This window comes from Diadema antillarum, unplaced genomic scaffold (genome assembly GCF_040938485.1).
Source record: "Diadema antillarum isolate AM-2024a unplaced genomic scaffold, OU_Dant_1.0 scf00000053, whole genome shotgun sequence".
Classification (NCBI taxonomy): Eukaryota; Metazoa; Echinodermata; class Echinoidea; order Diadematoida; family Diadematidae; genus Diadema; species Diadema antillarum.
In genome coordinates this window covers 1,088,947-1,105,000 of record NW_027270942.1, presented here as the reverse complement: position 1 = coordinate 1,105,000, position 16,054 = coordinate 1,088,947, and the positions used below count along the sequence as shown (strand labels likewise).

The 16,054-nt window shown below is 37.6% G+C and overlaps 1 protein-coding gene across 1 annotated transcript in view; it reads left to right on the top strand.

The window, feature by feature from the left end:
• The window catches only part of LOC139715668 (small ribosomal subunit protein mS39-like), a 31,525-nt gene that overhangs the window by 8,013 nt on the left and 7,458 nt on the right, over positions 1-16,054 (top strand). The window contains exons 8-20 of the mRNA XM_071627225.1: positions 355-467; positions 1,596-1,683; positions 2,629-2,772; positions 4,500-4,644; positions 6,022-6,072; positions 6,917-6,997; positions 7,584-7,612; positions 8,227-8,333; positions 10,021-10,099; positions 10,911-11,001; positions 12,259-12,347; positions 13,638-13,717; positions 15,684-15,752. Coding sequence (XP_071483326.1) covers positions 355-467; positions 1,596-1,683; positions 2,629-2,772; positions 4,500-4,644; positions 6,022-6,072; positions 6,917-6,997; positions 7,584-7,612; positions 8,227-8,333; positions 10,021-10,099; positions 10,911-11,001; positions 12,259-12,347; positions 13,638-13,717; positions 15,684-15,752 — 1,166 coding nt within the window. The remainder of the gene's footprint in view (positions 1-354; positions 468-1,595; positions 1,684-2,628; positions 2,773-4,499; positions 4,645-6,021; positions 6,073-6,916; positions 6,998-7,583; positions 7,613-8,226; positions 8,334-10,020; positions 10,100-10,910; positions 11,002-12,258; positions 12,348-13,637; positions 13,718-15,683; positions 15,753-16,054) is intronic.

The window sequence follows — 16,054 nt, the reverse complement described above, 5'->3', positions numbered from 1 at the left end:
CCCGAGTCGAGAGGGACATTTTGGGCGAGACATCTTGTTGAAGGATGAACTTACCGGGCAGGATTCCCACCCTAGACCTTCTGGTTAAAAATCCCTGGTCTAACCCACCATACCACAGTGCTTTCTTCACTTCCCTCACTGTTTTATTTATGTTTCAGTGGCATATCAAGACTAAATTATGCACTTAATCAGTAGAGATGAAACACTTGGGTGATTTTCATCCTACCCCCCCCCCCTCCCCGCATCTGTCCTCATCTATATGCTGATCTGTTTGACATATTCTCTCATTGTAATCCTGATTGAAGGAGCCTCAAGAAGAAATAGTTTCATAAAGTTCTTTTTACATCATTGAAGGAGGGCAGTGAAGACGCGGAGGAATCAGAACCTGTGGAGGTACAGGAGTCTACCCAGGAGGAGACAAAACCCCAGAGGAGATTTAGAAGGAAGCTTGCAGGACCACCTTGGAAGTGAGCCAGCAATTTGCTCCTTTAATAACCCGTTGGAAGACTTGTCCCGAGTATACCCGGACATGTGTCTATGGGAAATATGTGTTATAGCAAAATCAGCTCATCCTCAGTGAATTGAGATTACTTACAAGTTTAAAGGGGCAAATTATTTGTATAGGGCCCCATTTTCTCTCTCTCTTCTTTCGTTCTTTAAAACAACAACAAGTTTAAAGAGGCCATCCACTTGATATTCAAATCCACTTTAAGAGTCAAATCAAATAAACGGAATGGAAACTAACTTCTGTCCTTCTGTTGTGTGACTTACCTCTATTTATTAAAAGCGACTTTTGTAATGGGCATGAGTTTGAATTTCACTTTAATTCTCCACTTGTGAAGTGTGAACAAACAAGATCAGTTCTTCCACCCTTTGTATCTTGTAATCAGATGCAGTAAATACAATTATTTTTAGAGTTATAGTCATTCACATTATTAATAAAATGTAGCTTTAATGAAATGGCATAATGATTGTAATATCAAACTTGTGTCTGAGTATCCAACCTTCTGGCAGTGGGGGAAAGGGCATTTTCCTGTGGTGTTTGGTTTCAGCAGGTTTCTGCAGAAATAGAACCAGGGACCTGTTGCTTGTGAATCACAAGCTCTGACCACTGAGCCAGCTCACCTTCATTCTAAGACGGCCTTAATCAAGATTTCACCCAGTTTTTAACTAGACATAGATAGAATGTAGAAGTACATTTTTTTTGTAGTACATGAAGCCACAAATAATTTCCCTTACATGCCACACAAAAAAAAAAAGGAAAGAAGAGAAAGAAGACAGTAACTAGGCAGGAATATCTTGACATATACATTTGTAGGTGATCAACATATTCAAAATGTTGTGTGTCCAGTGTCCTACTGCAGTGGAGAGTGTGTACAGATAGTGGCCACCTCCCATAAATTCATGTCTTTATGTTCGTGTCAAAAAACATTCAAAGTTATTTCACAGAGAGGATGTCAACAACAATATGGGATAGTAATGCCATGTTGTAGGATTTCCGAATCGCATTTCAACTGAATGAATAAAAACAAAAATAATGCATGCTCATTTTAGTTTTCCTTGTCTATCCGTCTTTTTTCCCCCTTTCTTTTCAGGGATGGTAATGCAGCTGACATCCTGTTTGACAGCATCAAGGAAAAAGATGCTCACTGCTACAACAGCATGATTAGGGGACTAGTGAAGGTAAGGATTTTTAGATTAGATATTCATATTTAGCAGGAATAGTTGAAGGGCTTCATGTTTTTTCTGTCTTTGTTTATGGATGTTTTTGTTATTTGTGATTGGGTAAGAAGTGGGGATTGTCTGATTGCAGTTTCAGTTTCATACGTCTCCCATCGCTGTGGGCAAAATTCTGTTTTGTTCTTTTTTTTTTGTTTAACTGCAATTATATTTTAAGCTGATGAGCCTGAAAGAACTTTGATCATTGTGATGCTGAAACTTGTAGATCATCCTCTTATGGAACCCTGCTTGGCCTCTGGTTACAAAGAATCAGTGTACATCTGTCATTCAGAGCAAGATCTGGGAAGATAACAACTATCTTGTTCATGGGTGTGAAGCCATACAAATAATATATCCATTTGCAATTTGAAGGGGCATGGTCCTTTGATTTTAATATATATCGTTGTCAGCTGTAGTGTACTGTGTCTCACAGCTGAGGATAAGCATCAGTTAAAGCAGACTGGATGTCCTGTAGTCCTAAGCCATACAAGTGTGTATGGGTGTTCACTGGTGTCTTTGTGTCTGTTTCAGTGTCTGTGTCTTTGTTATTTTGTCTCTGTCGGCATCTGTGTCAGTGTCTGTACCTGTATCCATGTCTGTACCCCTGGCTGTGTCAGTGTCTGTATCTGTGTCTTTGTCTTTGTCTGTGTGTCCGTGCATATGTCACGATGGTTTCACACTACCTGAGACACCCATTATGATTAAATCATGATATGGGAAAAAGGGGTAGGGATGGGAAATTGAGATGATTGTATGAATATAAAAATACACTAACTTGTAACTGACAGACTGATGAGAAATAATGTGCATGTATAAACTACATTGAAGTATTGTCAAATTTAAGCTGTCATCTCAGTGAGGTTAATAAATTGTGACTTCATAACCACCACCGCTCCCCCCTTCTTCCAGTATGGAGCTGAAACTCGCGCATTCACCCTGTACAATGAGATGCAAGAGCGGGGAATACAGGCCGATGTCCATGCCTACAATGCGCTGTTAGAGGGCAGCACATACATCAGGGATGACTACAAAGAGAGATGGTCCGTCATGCTGGTGAGTTTCTTCTTGCAAGCTACAAGACATTAACATTGTCATTACCACTAGGCAACTATGTATGTACAGATCAAATGGTGTAAGTTGTGATTCATCCAGGTAACGATCAATAAAGGAACTAAAATTAAATCAATTCATCTGGACTTACTGTTTTACTTCCGAGAACGGTTTCACGTCCGATCCTAGACGCTTCATCAGCTCGTCTGATTTGATGGCGGGATAGCGTCGTTGCTAATGGGCGCAGACGCACTACCGACATTATTGTTTGAAGTCAGTCGCCGAGGAATTCTCCGGATGAAAGAGCTGCACACCCGGGAGAGGTTGTGTCACAGTCCCCCACCCTTGTTGAGGGAGGGGTCAGGGAGGAAAATCAGACGAGCTGATGAAGAGTCCAGGATCGGACGTGAAACCGTTCTCGGAAGTAAAACAGTAAGTCCAGATGAATTGATTAATTTTGGTTCCTTTATGTATGTACAGCTTAATTGGATCTAGACTGAATGATACATGTATCACATTATGAAGATGTAATCTTTGTGTGTGTGTGTGTGTGTGTGTGTGTGTGTGTCCTGGAAGTTACCTCCCCATACCATTTTATCACTCACCACACATAATACTGACATCCCATGACAAATAACCCTTTTCTCCCCTTCTTCCTCTTTATACCCATTTCTATGCAAATAAAAAAAGAGTCAAACACACACTTTTTATAAGTAATGGAAATGAAAATTGAGCACAGGTCTATTTAGTTTATAATCATGTCATGCTTTATCTTTTTTTTTTTTTGATGATTTGATTTTAACCATTTCTCATTAACAGACAGTATCAGATAAGTTGCCATTTGAAACCAAATTCATATTTTGTTTTTGTTTTTGTTTGTTTTTGTTTGTTTTTTTATTTTCCACATTGTTTATTGCTCAGATGAAGTCTAGTATGAACCAATATCTTTTGGCTGTTGTGCACTTGTAAATTCTATGGACAAAAGAGAGGCATTTTTTAAGCACATAATTCTTACAAAGGGATTACATATCTTAAGATAAATAATAATAAAAAAGGCAGTGTCCAATGTTGCTGTTGTGGGATGTTGGATGATTTAAATTCAGCTGACCCAGTGAAAATTGTGAATTATCTAAAATAGCATAGATTATAAGATTGACACTGTGTCAAATTCTCTTTTAATTAACAAAATAATGTTACTGCAAGTATTTGTGGAATGTATAGTGTAGGTTGTTGACGCGTCTTTCCAACCACACTGCAAACTCCTGTACTCCCTTTTGTATCTGTAGAAGAGCTTACATTTTTTTTTTCTTCTTCTTTCGACAATGAGTTGAGTAGCCCTGAGTGTTTCTTCCTTTTCTTTTTTTTTTCTGTGAAAAAAAAAAAAATTGGGAGTGTACCGCTACTGTTTATAAAATGTCCATTCATTTTTTTTTCTTTTTGTATTTATATAACAATCTGTAGCATTAAAAATGTATTAGTTGTGTATACAGAATGTTTGAATGTAATGTATTTTTTTATGTATTTTGATTATGTTATTATTTCATCTGTTTTGATGTATAATCTCTGTATATCTGTGTAATTCGACTTTTAGTCGCCGACTCAGATTTTATTTGAATAAAGACCTTTTAATCAATCAAATCAATCAATCAATTAATCATACAATTTTTACATGCTTTAATCATACAATTCTGTGATCATGTGTACCACTTTTCACCTTTGACCTTTGACAGCAACTCATGAAGCAGATGGAAGTGGAGAAGGTCAGGCCGAACCTTCACACGTTCAACGCGCTGCTCGACAACCTCAGGATCATGGGCGCCCTCGGTCGGAGGAAGACCCTCCAGACAATTTCTGAGATGAAGGCCTGCGGAGTAGGTGAGAGAGCAAAGCACACAGAATACCTTGAGTCTGCTGCTGCAAACTCTCAACCTTTCTGTGTCATTCAATCCAATTCAATTCAATTCTGTTCAATACAATTCAATTCAATTCAATTCAATTCAGTTCAGTTCAGTTCAATTCAGTTCAGTTCAGTTCAGTTCAGTTCAATTCAGTTCAGATCAATTAGATTTAACTCAATTCAGTTCAGTTCATTTCTGCTACTTTTTTCAAGAATACAGTATAGAAACAAGCATTCAAACAATGATAATGTAAAAAAATTCATCAAGTTTAAATTTTGTAGGAAAAAGGAAATTATGCAAGCTTTCATATCAGTCCTTCCATAAGTAGAAATTCATATATTTAAAAATCTTCTAAGGAGGAGTTATGTAATTTCATGAATTAAAGCTCAATTAATCTGTCTATTGCACTACAAGCACATGAGGTTTCAATTGCGCTGTAGCCACTCATTGCTGTATTGTGGTTTTTGCTTCACATTGGTTTTGCCTAAATTCATTGTATTGTTTGCTATCAAGTGAAGCTCAGTGTTCTGAATTATGTACGATGATGATACAGAAAGTTAGAAATCAGGTGCAATGAAATAAAAAATATGATCAATTGTCCCGTACTGGTCAGACCTCTGTATAAAGACCACCCGGGGAAACAGAAAATATGGCCTTTGCAGGTACATATAGGTAGCCACTATAGACAGGTTTGTGGCCAATTTGATGTGATTGCATAGTGTTTGAAATGCCCATCATACACAAATATCCTCCACAAACAAGAACTCATGGTCATAAAGATGGTGGTGATTGTTGTATCTATAAAGTGAGTGAGTAAGTAAGCAAAATCAATGCATTTTTCTTTTAGTTTCTCTGAATCACACTTGAAAATTAGTTGGTCATCAAAAACAAAAAAAAAACAAAACAAAAACAGGCATTCGTGTGAGTTGAGAAACTCTGATGGAATGAATTGGAAGTAATTTGTGAGGCAATGGACAGGCCTCAGCCTGGAGTCTATGACTGCTTTACACAGAGAAATATTGGCCACATGAGACAAATCGGGATGCCACTGGCCACATTCGGGAGGTAGCCACTACTACAGACAAGGTCTTTTCCACCCATAGGCTAGCATGAAGCAGATGTGCTGCTGAAAACAGGTGATCACTGAGACAGGTCTGGCCACCAAGCCCTCCCAGACAGGTGGTCATTGTGCACAGGTTCCTAGCAATGCATTATCGTTAATGTGGGTGGATGGTTGCTAGAGACAAGAGGCCATTATGACAGGTTTTACCTGTATGTGTTTCTGTGCACGTGTGGATGCCAATTGGCCCTTGATGTGTTTATACATGTATATGATTTTCTTTCCTGCTTGCAGAACCGAGTCTTGGGACGTACAGCCTTGTTCTTATGATTTTCTACAAAGACAGTAAGTTTAGATTTTTTTGTTTTAAGTTCAGAAAAAAAGTGTGCAAATACTCTTCTTCGTTTTTTCAAAGTTAAAGGCTGTTCGGTTGTTTGTTTGTTTTTTGTGCCAATGATTTTTCTATATTGGCTTCACTGTAATTTGATATGACTCATTTATACCAGAAAGTAAAGGAAACTTATATATGTATCATTTATTGTAGTTGCTAGTTTATCCTTTTTCTTTGTCATTGTGAGGTTTCACTCAACTTATTTGTAACTTGGCTGCCCTGAAATACTTGTTTGGGAGGAAAACACTATTCTAGATCTTCATTGGAGGGAAATTTCCACTAATTAAAACAAAAAAAAAACAAAAAAAAAACAATATGAGGAGAGCCATGTTATGGTCAAGTATAGCACTAATGCCAGCAATCAATATGAAATTATCCTATTGAGAAGCCATTTGTGCAGTTGATTTGTACCACATTTTTGAGATGTTTTTGTAATTTAAATATTGTCCACCAACAATCCTCAATGCACTCTTAAAAAGACTGCCCTCTCTAGATACATATAGTACTGTAAAAATGGATATTCTTGCATGAGTAATTTTTCGCGCTCAGCTAGGTTAGATGAATTTTGCATGTTTTTAATTCTGCAAAATCAAGACATCAATTACAGGAACGTATGGCATGCAAAAATATTTGCGTGCTTTTATTTTTGCGCCAGCTTCTGGTTTCTTGAAGTGCGCGATGAAATGCACAAAAATGTCCACACTGAAAAATTTCCATTTTTACCGTACTTGTTGGTTTGTAATTCCTTCTACTACCTTTTGCTCAATTATGTTTCTCATGATTTTTTTGGCATTTAAGGTCTCCCTCCAAGTGATATCATATATGACATCATGGACACCATTGAGGGTCAAGAGTTCACCGTCAGACATCCACATGATGGTTAGTTACCATGCCAACTGGCTTTTCTCGCAAATTGAATAGAAAGTTTGCTTCAGACAAAGGACAGATGCAGGTGACTGCTCCCCCCCCCCCCATCTCTCTTTAATGTGCAATTTGAAGCTTAAATTTCAAAAAAATGGGTGTTTTTTTTCAACTTTTTTTCCCCACAAAACAATACAGTGTTTCTACTTTGCCTACTTATGTTTGGATCTGTTTGTGAATGCGTGTGTGTGTTTGTGTTTGAGTTTTTAGGGACTACCACATCCTCTTTGTGAAATGAGAGATGAGATACGCTGTGAAACTTGCGATGTTAGCCTTGAGCAGTTATATTTAAAATGCTTCAGTGGTAGTGATTAGTCACATTAAATATTATGTTTACAACTGTATGTTATTTCAAATTCCAAATTCTATAATGTAGATGGGAAAGTGATATTCATTAAGCCGTGAAACATGTTTCTACCTGCTTATTCGTTTGTCACTGATTAAGAATTTTTTACATTTCATGTTCACTGTACTTTTCCTAAACCGTACAGTTACACGTAGGTGTAATATTTGAAATTTGTGTGTACTTTTCTTTGACTTTCAGTGACATTCTTCAAGAATGCCATGACAGTGGTATGTATTCCATCTGATATCTCTTTCATATGTATTTTCATGTTGCATTTCCCCAAAATGTGGGTGATTATCATAGTTTTGTTTTAGAATTAAAAAAGACATCCACTTCAAATTTTTATCAATTTCATAAAAAATAGGAGAAAAAAATCCCAGCAGAACAGTGCAAAAATAATCAAAATTGGATAAGAAATAAGAAAGTTATGATATTTTGAAATGTCATTTTTTTAAACACTTTGTGACCAGTCATTGTGAACACTCAAATCAGCAAGTTGATGATGTCATGCTTTCACAATTTCTTATCCATTTCATATACTGAAATGACAAAAATCTCAAATGTCAGCTGTATATAAATATAAAACTTGCCTTGAAATCACCCAAAACAAAAAATGAAGCATGTGTTAACTGATATATTTTTGTATGGGAATATGCTTTAACCTGTAGTAAGCTAAAATATTTATTTTTCCACATTTCATATATAACACACATAAAAAAAACCCTGAAACCTGAAGCCTTATCTCAACCAAACCTATACCATCCCTTTGAACATAAAGATATAATGACAAAATATTGGATATTTCCTGTATGCTGAAACGAGTGACGATTTCTCTTTGTAGTGCTTGTCCTTGCGTGATGTGGAGCTGGCGTACAAGGTGGATCTCCTCTTAAACACGGGAAACAACTTCAAGGTGGCCGGAGACTACAACGCACAGAACGTCTACTAGTGAGTTGACAGGCTGGCAAAAAGAGTCAGAGAAAGGTTTTATGATTGTCTTACAATTTATGATTAATTCAATGCTTTGTCCTTTCATGATCGAAGCTCCAGACAATACTGATGTCACAGAAGAAGAAGGGCGTAAAGCCTTTCTTGATGGAATCTCCAAACAATACTGATGTCACAGAAGAAGAAGGGCATGAAGAAAATATGACAGAAAATTACACATATCCTCCTTTTCTCTTGAAGAATACATATTGCCTTGACCAGTTTCTGAGATGTGTTTCTGTAAATATTTTCTGCCTCTTTTGGAGGAGTGCGATTCCATGCTCTTTGAATGTCCAAGAAAAATGCTGCTTTTAGGTGTGCATGTGTAAGATTCCCGTTTCAAATTTTCCGTATCATTCTTCCACTATAATGGATTGTTGTAAAGTTTCCTTGTAGAGAGGGCAGCATATGGGATTTACCAAAACTTAGACAAATCTTCCCTTTTGAGCAGATGATCTGATTTTTCTCAAGTGTTCACTGCTTTCACTTCTCTTTCTGCAGTCTCTGAAAATTCCACTGCAGCTCATTATCTTAGATTGGCTCATATATGCACATGTTTACATACCTATCATGCAATAATGTCGATATAGTGAATTGCATCAGTGTTTCAAGGATCGGTGATGTTAATTTTGTACATTCAGTCTATAATCATCTACTGTATTTAAAGTGGAATTGTTCTTGCAAGTAAGTTTTATGCACTTGGCTGGGTAACATTAAATTTTGTGGAATCAAAACATACGAAGATATGACTAGCAAAAAATATATATATATTTATTGTACTTTTATCTTCACTCTAGTTTCATGTCGCGCCAAGTGCGTGAAAATTTCTACACCATAAAAATTCTATTTTTACAGTAATTCATGTCAGAATCTAATTTTGAGTGGTGCAACCAGAGTGTCCAGACAAATCTTTGTCATTATATTGAAACATTCCAATGTTACAGTTGGTAGTTGTTTTTATGCCCCTAAACATCTGCAGTGACAAACTCAGCATCCCATGAAATCAATGATTTGTTGATTTGTGTGTGTGTGTGTGTGTGTGTGTGTGTGTGTGTGTGTGTGTGTGTGTGTTCATTTTTCTTGAGTACTCCTCCAGCGACATATTCAGCATCCCAATTAAAGGGTTCTGGTTGAGGTGAGGATTTAGCTTTTAACATTTTGCGAGATATTCAGAAACCACTTTATTAGATGTCAAAGAGCATACAATTCTAAGGGGTATCAAAAGTTTATTTTATGAAAATTGGTTTTGGAATGGCTGAGATATCCAAAAACAAGATGAAAAAAAGAGATCCTAATAAAAGGTGGGGCCCGTCGCCTTTTATTATTATCACTTTTTTTGGATATCTCAGCCATTATTATCACTTTTTTGGATATCTCAGCCATTTGAAAACCAATTTTCATCAAATAAACGTTGAATCCTTCGTAAAATTACATGCTCTTTCATATTTTTATTAGAGGTTCCTCATAATCTCACTAAGGAATGTTATAAACATGAATCCTCACCTCAACCACTACTGTAGAGTCCCTTTGATAACAAAATGTGTTACTGCTTTTGTTCCCCCCCCCCCATTACTCCTGCAGTGACAAAGTCAACATCCCAATCAACCTAATCTTTTGCTGTTTTTTTTCTCCCCCATCATTTCTGCAGTGGCAAGTTCTTCCACCTAGTTTGTCTGATGGACAATGCAGAGTCAATGTTTACCTACTACAACAAGCTTGTACCTTCTGTGAGTAGCCCCCTCTATAGTCAATACTTGACACAGTCTCTGCTCCTTTGATCTAGCACTCCAATGCCGTTTTTGGGTATTTGCATATGGGAAATATAATGCACGAATCACATGGTACAAAAACTGCAGATTGTGTTGAGGCTGCATATGAAGATGTGTAATGGGTGTATTGTAATATATGTTTCAGGCTCTTACTGACATACACATGCTTTAAATGATTAAAGTCTTTGGATGAGTGATCATAGAAAATGAGTGATAGATCATAGAGGGACAAGATAAATTTATTTTTGTATCCAATTGGACTGAAAAAAAAAAGAAATACCCTTGAATTACGTTTGAATTAATCAATTTTTTTGTTTGGCATTGTAATATTTTAGCAATTACATATATGTCTTTGTAGTTGTAGTTGATTTGTGAATGCAAACTAATACTGGCGAAGAAAAAAAATGATTTGCACATACATCTGCAAAAGAAATTTATCATGCATGTTAAACTCTACTTAAAGTTGTGCAAGACACAATTTTCAAGAGTACTGAAAAGTGCATTTTTGTGGTAGCAGTGCATTACAGGTCCTAAGTCAGGAAAGTGCTTTGCTGGAAATGGTAAACCTGGTTTATGTGAAGTTATTGTTTTTTTATTCTTGGCAGTGCACAGTGTACAAGTACAGAAATGTTGGTGGGGATTAATCACCTTTAGTGATATTCCTAGTTCAGTTTGGGGCATCCGGATCAAAGTCGATATGAAAGTTAAAACAGAGTGACAAGCTTGAATGTGGTGTTTCAACTCGACCCTTGTTTTGACCCCTGGACAGGCACTGATTCCCAGCACAGTGGTGTACATGGACATGCTGAGGTCGCTGGAGACTGCGTGTGCCTATGACCACATCCCACAAATCTGGGAAGGTGAGTTGATCATATGGTTCTCTGTCTCTAGGCTTACTTATGTAGAGCTTTTGATACACTACCGTATGTCCCCCCAAAAAGATTACAACGGGACCCTCGGCAATGATAGCTTTAAAGATAATGAAACAATCCAAATACAATTTCAGGGTATGAAACTGTAACTTATTACTTGTATCTTACAGAAAACCCCATCCAATTTGCTTCAGTGGTTAAAGAGAAATGAGGATTTTTGTACAACGTGTCAGAAATCCCGTCCCTCCAGGTTCTGTCCATCGTGTTTACACATTAATATGCAGTTCCAAGAGCATCCAAGTGCTAAACTTGGAAGAATCAGACTCATGTCCTGCTTTACAACAATCCCCATTTCTCTGTGACCAGTTAGCCAAATTGAATGGAGTTTTCTGCAAAATATAGCTAAGATGTTATATTTTAAGACCCTGAAATAGCATTCAGACAATTTAATCATATTGGAAGTTATCAATGCGGAAATCCGATTGTAATTTCTTTTTGACACATACTGTACAGAGAAATGAAGATACCGTGTGGGAGTAGTTGGGGTGGGGGGGGGGGGGGGGGGAGAGTCCACTGATCTGAGCCTGGAAGACTTGCTGTACAATTAGATTGATAACAAAAGAAACTAGTTTACCATAACAGCAAGCAGAAATCTTGCAAGCTGATTGGCTGTTGGTATGGTACAAATGTAGTTGCTGTCACAATAACCTACTGTAAATGTAACCTTTTGTACAGACAACTCTAAATATGAGATATGTGTGGAAATCTCGTAGCCAATGCTTCAGTAGATGTGGTGTTGTATGCCTATTGGAAAAAAAAAAAGCTTCTACTTGAAGTTTGCACCCAAAATTTGATAGAGATTGGCAATCATAGGAGAGAACTTTTAAAGTTCAGATTCTTCCTCTGTTGAACCTAACTCCATTGGTTTTGTTTGGGTTGTAATTTGCCAGATGAGTCACTGAGTCCAATATCTTAACAATTTCAGGTTACCGAGGTTTTCTTGCATAAATTTAATTTCTTAATCAGTGTCTTTGTATAGAACACATAGAGATGCATTGTTCTGTGCAAACTTACTCAATTAAAGTGAAGCCTAAGATTCAACACCAGGAAGTCCCCCTCCCTCATCACACACACAATGTTGGTGAGTTTTAAACCTTGCCAACGAACCCTGAGCAATTATGCGTTTTCTACAATTGCCATGACTGAAAGTTTTCGTCATTTCTGAATTCCACCCCGTTTATTCAGACATCTGCATGTACGGCCACAGATACCGGCAGCATGTCCTAGAACTGCTCATCCAGGTGATGGCGACGTCCATTGATGCAAGTTCAGAGGTGTGTAAAGAAGCGGAGAGTGTCCACGTGGAAATAACATGACTATTGTGTTTGCATGATGAGAAAGCAGTTATTTAAAACTACAAAAGAAATGAAGATTTAGTCTAAGCCAGATGAATGATGGGGAAGTTTCCTTTTTAGGAAATAAGTGGGTTTGTTTGTTTGTTATTTTAAAATAGTAAGAATAGTGATGAAGTGTATCCTCTATTGCAGGATATAAAAAGCAGGCCATCAAAAAAGTTTCCACATAGAAATACAACTGATGATCACACACACCCCATATTAATGCTTTTTGATGTTTGAGCTTTGTAATGTATTGCAAAAACCGTTGATTCCTGGACATGGACATAAAGATATTGTTACCATTATCGCGAGACACGTCATGATGCAAAAATCGACCCAATTTGATTTTGTTTTGAGAACATCGTAAGAGTTTGCCCTGAGTGTTGTGTGTAAACCTTGTGTGAAGAGAAATTCCAGACTTTTTAACCCCACAATGCAAGGAGCCCCAGTAGGTCTGCAGGATTTGATGCCCTCAGTCATACTCTCTTCACTGTAGATTTTTAAAAAAATTTTATTTGTCCCGCGCATCATGTGTGAACGGTGGCAAATGAACCCAAATTTTACATCGTGATACAAAATCTGTATTAGCACTGATGAATGGCCATGCTGGACCTTTCCTACTCTGGATGTCCATGTTTTGTTTCCTCTATTGTTTATGCTCATATCCTTTCAATCTGAGCAACATATTTGATATGTGAAATACAATTTCAGTCGCACTCACTCCCTCTTTTCTTATTCATTTTTCAATCTCATCCTCTTTCTCTTTGTCCTCTCTCTCCCTCTAAGTCTGGGTACCGATCCATCCTTCCATCCATCCATATACCACCTATCTATCCATCTATCTATCTGCCTATCTATCTATCTATCTATCTATCTATCTATCTATCTATCTATCTATCTATCTATCTAATTATCTGCCTATCTATCTATCTATCTATCTATCTATCTATCTATCTACCTACCTACCTACCTGTCTACATCTCTATATCTCTATCTATCTATAATCTATCTTTCTATTTTTCTATCTATCTATCTGCCTCTTTTTTTCTATCTATGTATCTACATCTCTGTCTCTCTTTCTATCTGTCTATATATCTATCTTTTAATCTATCTATCTATCTGTTGATCTATCTCTCTATCCATTTATCTGCCTTTCTATTTATCATTCTATCTGCCTATGTATCTATCTGTTCTTATTTTATCTGTCTCTCCATCTCTTTCCAACAGATGAAGTCAAAGTTTTGTTCCATTGCACTAGACATCATTGCAGCTGCTAGAGAATCCAAGAGGAGGGTTGATTCCATCCAGTAAGTAGTCTTATACTAACCAGAAATAATTGTACAGACAAAGAAAAACAAAACAAAACAAATGTAAGCGCTTAGACCATCTAGTGGTTTGACTGGCTGTTAGTGTGTTTTTCTTCTACCTATGCAGTTGGGCAATAGGCAGGATGCTAGAGTCTATGCCTATAATAGTTTTGAGCAAAATTGTGTAATCTTCTTCATCCCATCCCTTGTTCTTGCCTACTTCTGCATGGAGGGGCGTAGATAAGCTTGTTGATGTTGCCTTATTTGGCAAAGATGCCATGACGTAGGGCCCAGCTACCTTGGATGAGGTCCAAACCTACCAAAGGTTCAACTCGATATGTAGGGCAAAGCTGCAAAAATTCTTGAATTCCTGCCAAATGAGTGTTATTGGAGGGGGTGGGGGTGAGGGTTTCTAGGCTGCCAGAGGCTTTGTTTTATGTGTTTTCATATTACAGGGCAAACAAATATTTAGAATTTGTCTAAGGGTAGAGGTCTTCTCTTTGAGAGGGAGGAAAAGAAGCAAAAAGAATACCATAAACTTTTGGTTCTGGAGGAGCGCGGCTGTTTAATTTGGAAGGAGTCCAAACGTGTTGACAGCAAACTTTGCGCTGTTCGTACTTGGCCCCCTCTGCACATCTGGGATGGTTCAAGGTTTGGGGAAAAACGTTTGCTTTTGCGCTCCATGCGGGGTGTTTATCCCATTGAATACTGCAGCAGATGTTCAAATTCTTTGCATTCTTTAGGAGAGGTCATTCTGTCGCCAACTTCCTCCACACGTGACCTCTGAGAGAGATCGAGAATCGGAAGATTTCTTGAGAAGTCCCGTGTTTATTCTTGTCAAGTAAACGGCCACCGCACGTTCAAGTCGACTTTGAAGAAATGTAGGAAAAGCAAGCAATTCAATGGGGAGAGGTTTCATTATTGTTGGTCATAGAAGAAAGTTATGAAATGTTGCTCAAACTGCTGCAGATTTGGCAGATTTTAGCTCAAACTGCTGTAAATTTGGCCAATTTCATGTGGGGCATAAATTGTTTGAAAACCCTAAAATTGCTTCCTATGACTTTGAATGGAGATTACACTTAGAAACATAGGCATGACCAAACTCTTTTATCATCTCCTTCTAAACCCAAACAAAAGTGTGCTATTAGCATTATTCTTGTAGTCTTTTGCAACCAACCACACGGAGCCAAAAATAGTATTGAGATTTACTGTGTCACATAGAGGTCCATTAACCTGATGAGTTCAAAATATGTAATTTTCTAGGTTTGTTTTTAGTAGTTTCACCCACATGTTTTTTTGTCACTGCTGTTGATTCATGCCTTTGTCGGGGCATATCTTTTGTGTCATAAATATTGAGGCTTTCTGTATTTTGGTTTTTGGGAAAGCAAGGGGGTTGAATGTGATAACATGACTGCACAATCTGCCAGAAACACAGGGATTCCTGGCAGCCCAGCGAAGCTTGCTTTTTTTCGCCAATTTCCTCTGCTGCATCACTGACCCCATTTTATGTTTGATTGCTCATTGTGAAATCTCACTGGTAATTTGACTTAGAGTAATTTTCTTCTTCTGTTTTCAAGAACAATGGCAATTCATATGTGGATATCATTTTCATCTATGTTTATCCATTTAATTCAAAATACACATGATATGTAGTTTACACATGTGCATACACACATGTATACACCCATGCATACTATAACAGTTAAAAGATTTTGAGGCGCAGACCAAACTAAAGTAGACTGAAATCATCAGAAACATGATATCTGCAGGCCGCACTCTGCTCCTCTCCTTTTCTCTAGAAGCAATTAAAAAAAACCATCAGAGAGCAGACAACATACCAATTGTATACAGTTGCATAGTTTTGTATGGGTTGCCGTCCTTCATTGTTCCTTGTGTGCACAACAAGAAGTTTTAAAAGAAAGATGCTGTGGTCACTTTCTATTGTTGTGTTTTGTTTCCTCGTTAGATTTGGCACTTTGACCATGGACTACCTGGTTAGCATCTGTCTACAGGCCAGAGAACTGGACGCATCATGGTAAGAGTCAATCGTGGGACGGATTAGGGAATGTCGCCACCCGCTGAATTCATATTCAGGTCGTGCGACCCCGTGCTTAGTGTTGTGTGACATGCGCTCAAGTGCAGCAAAATTCATGGCACATGAGCTGAGAGCAATACATATCATGATGTTACTTGGCTGTGTTCAGTATTTCATGGTGGAAGCAGCTACAACCAGCACTCCTACCAAGTCCTGATTCTGCAGAGGGCTTCCGGGAAGAAATACAATTCAATGTTTATTTGATGAAAATTGGTTTTTAAATGGCTGAGATATCCAAAACA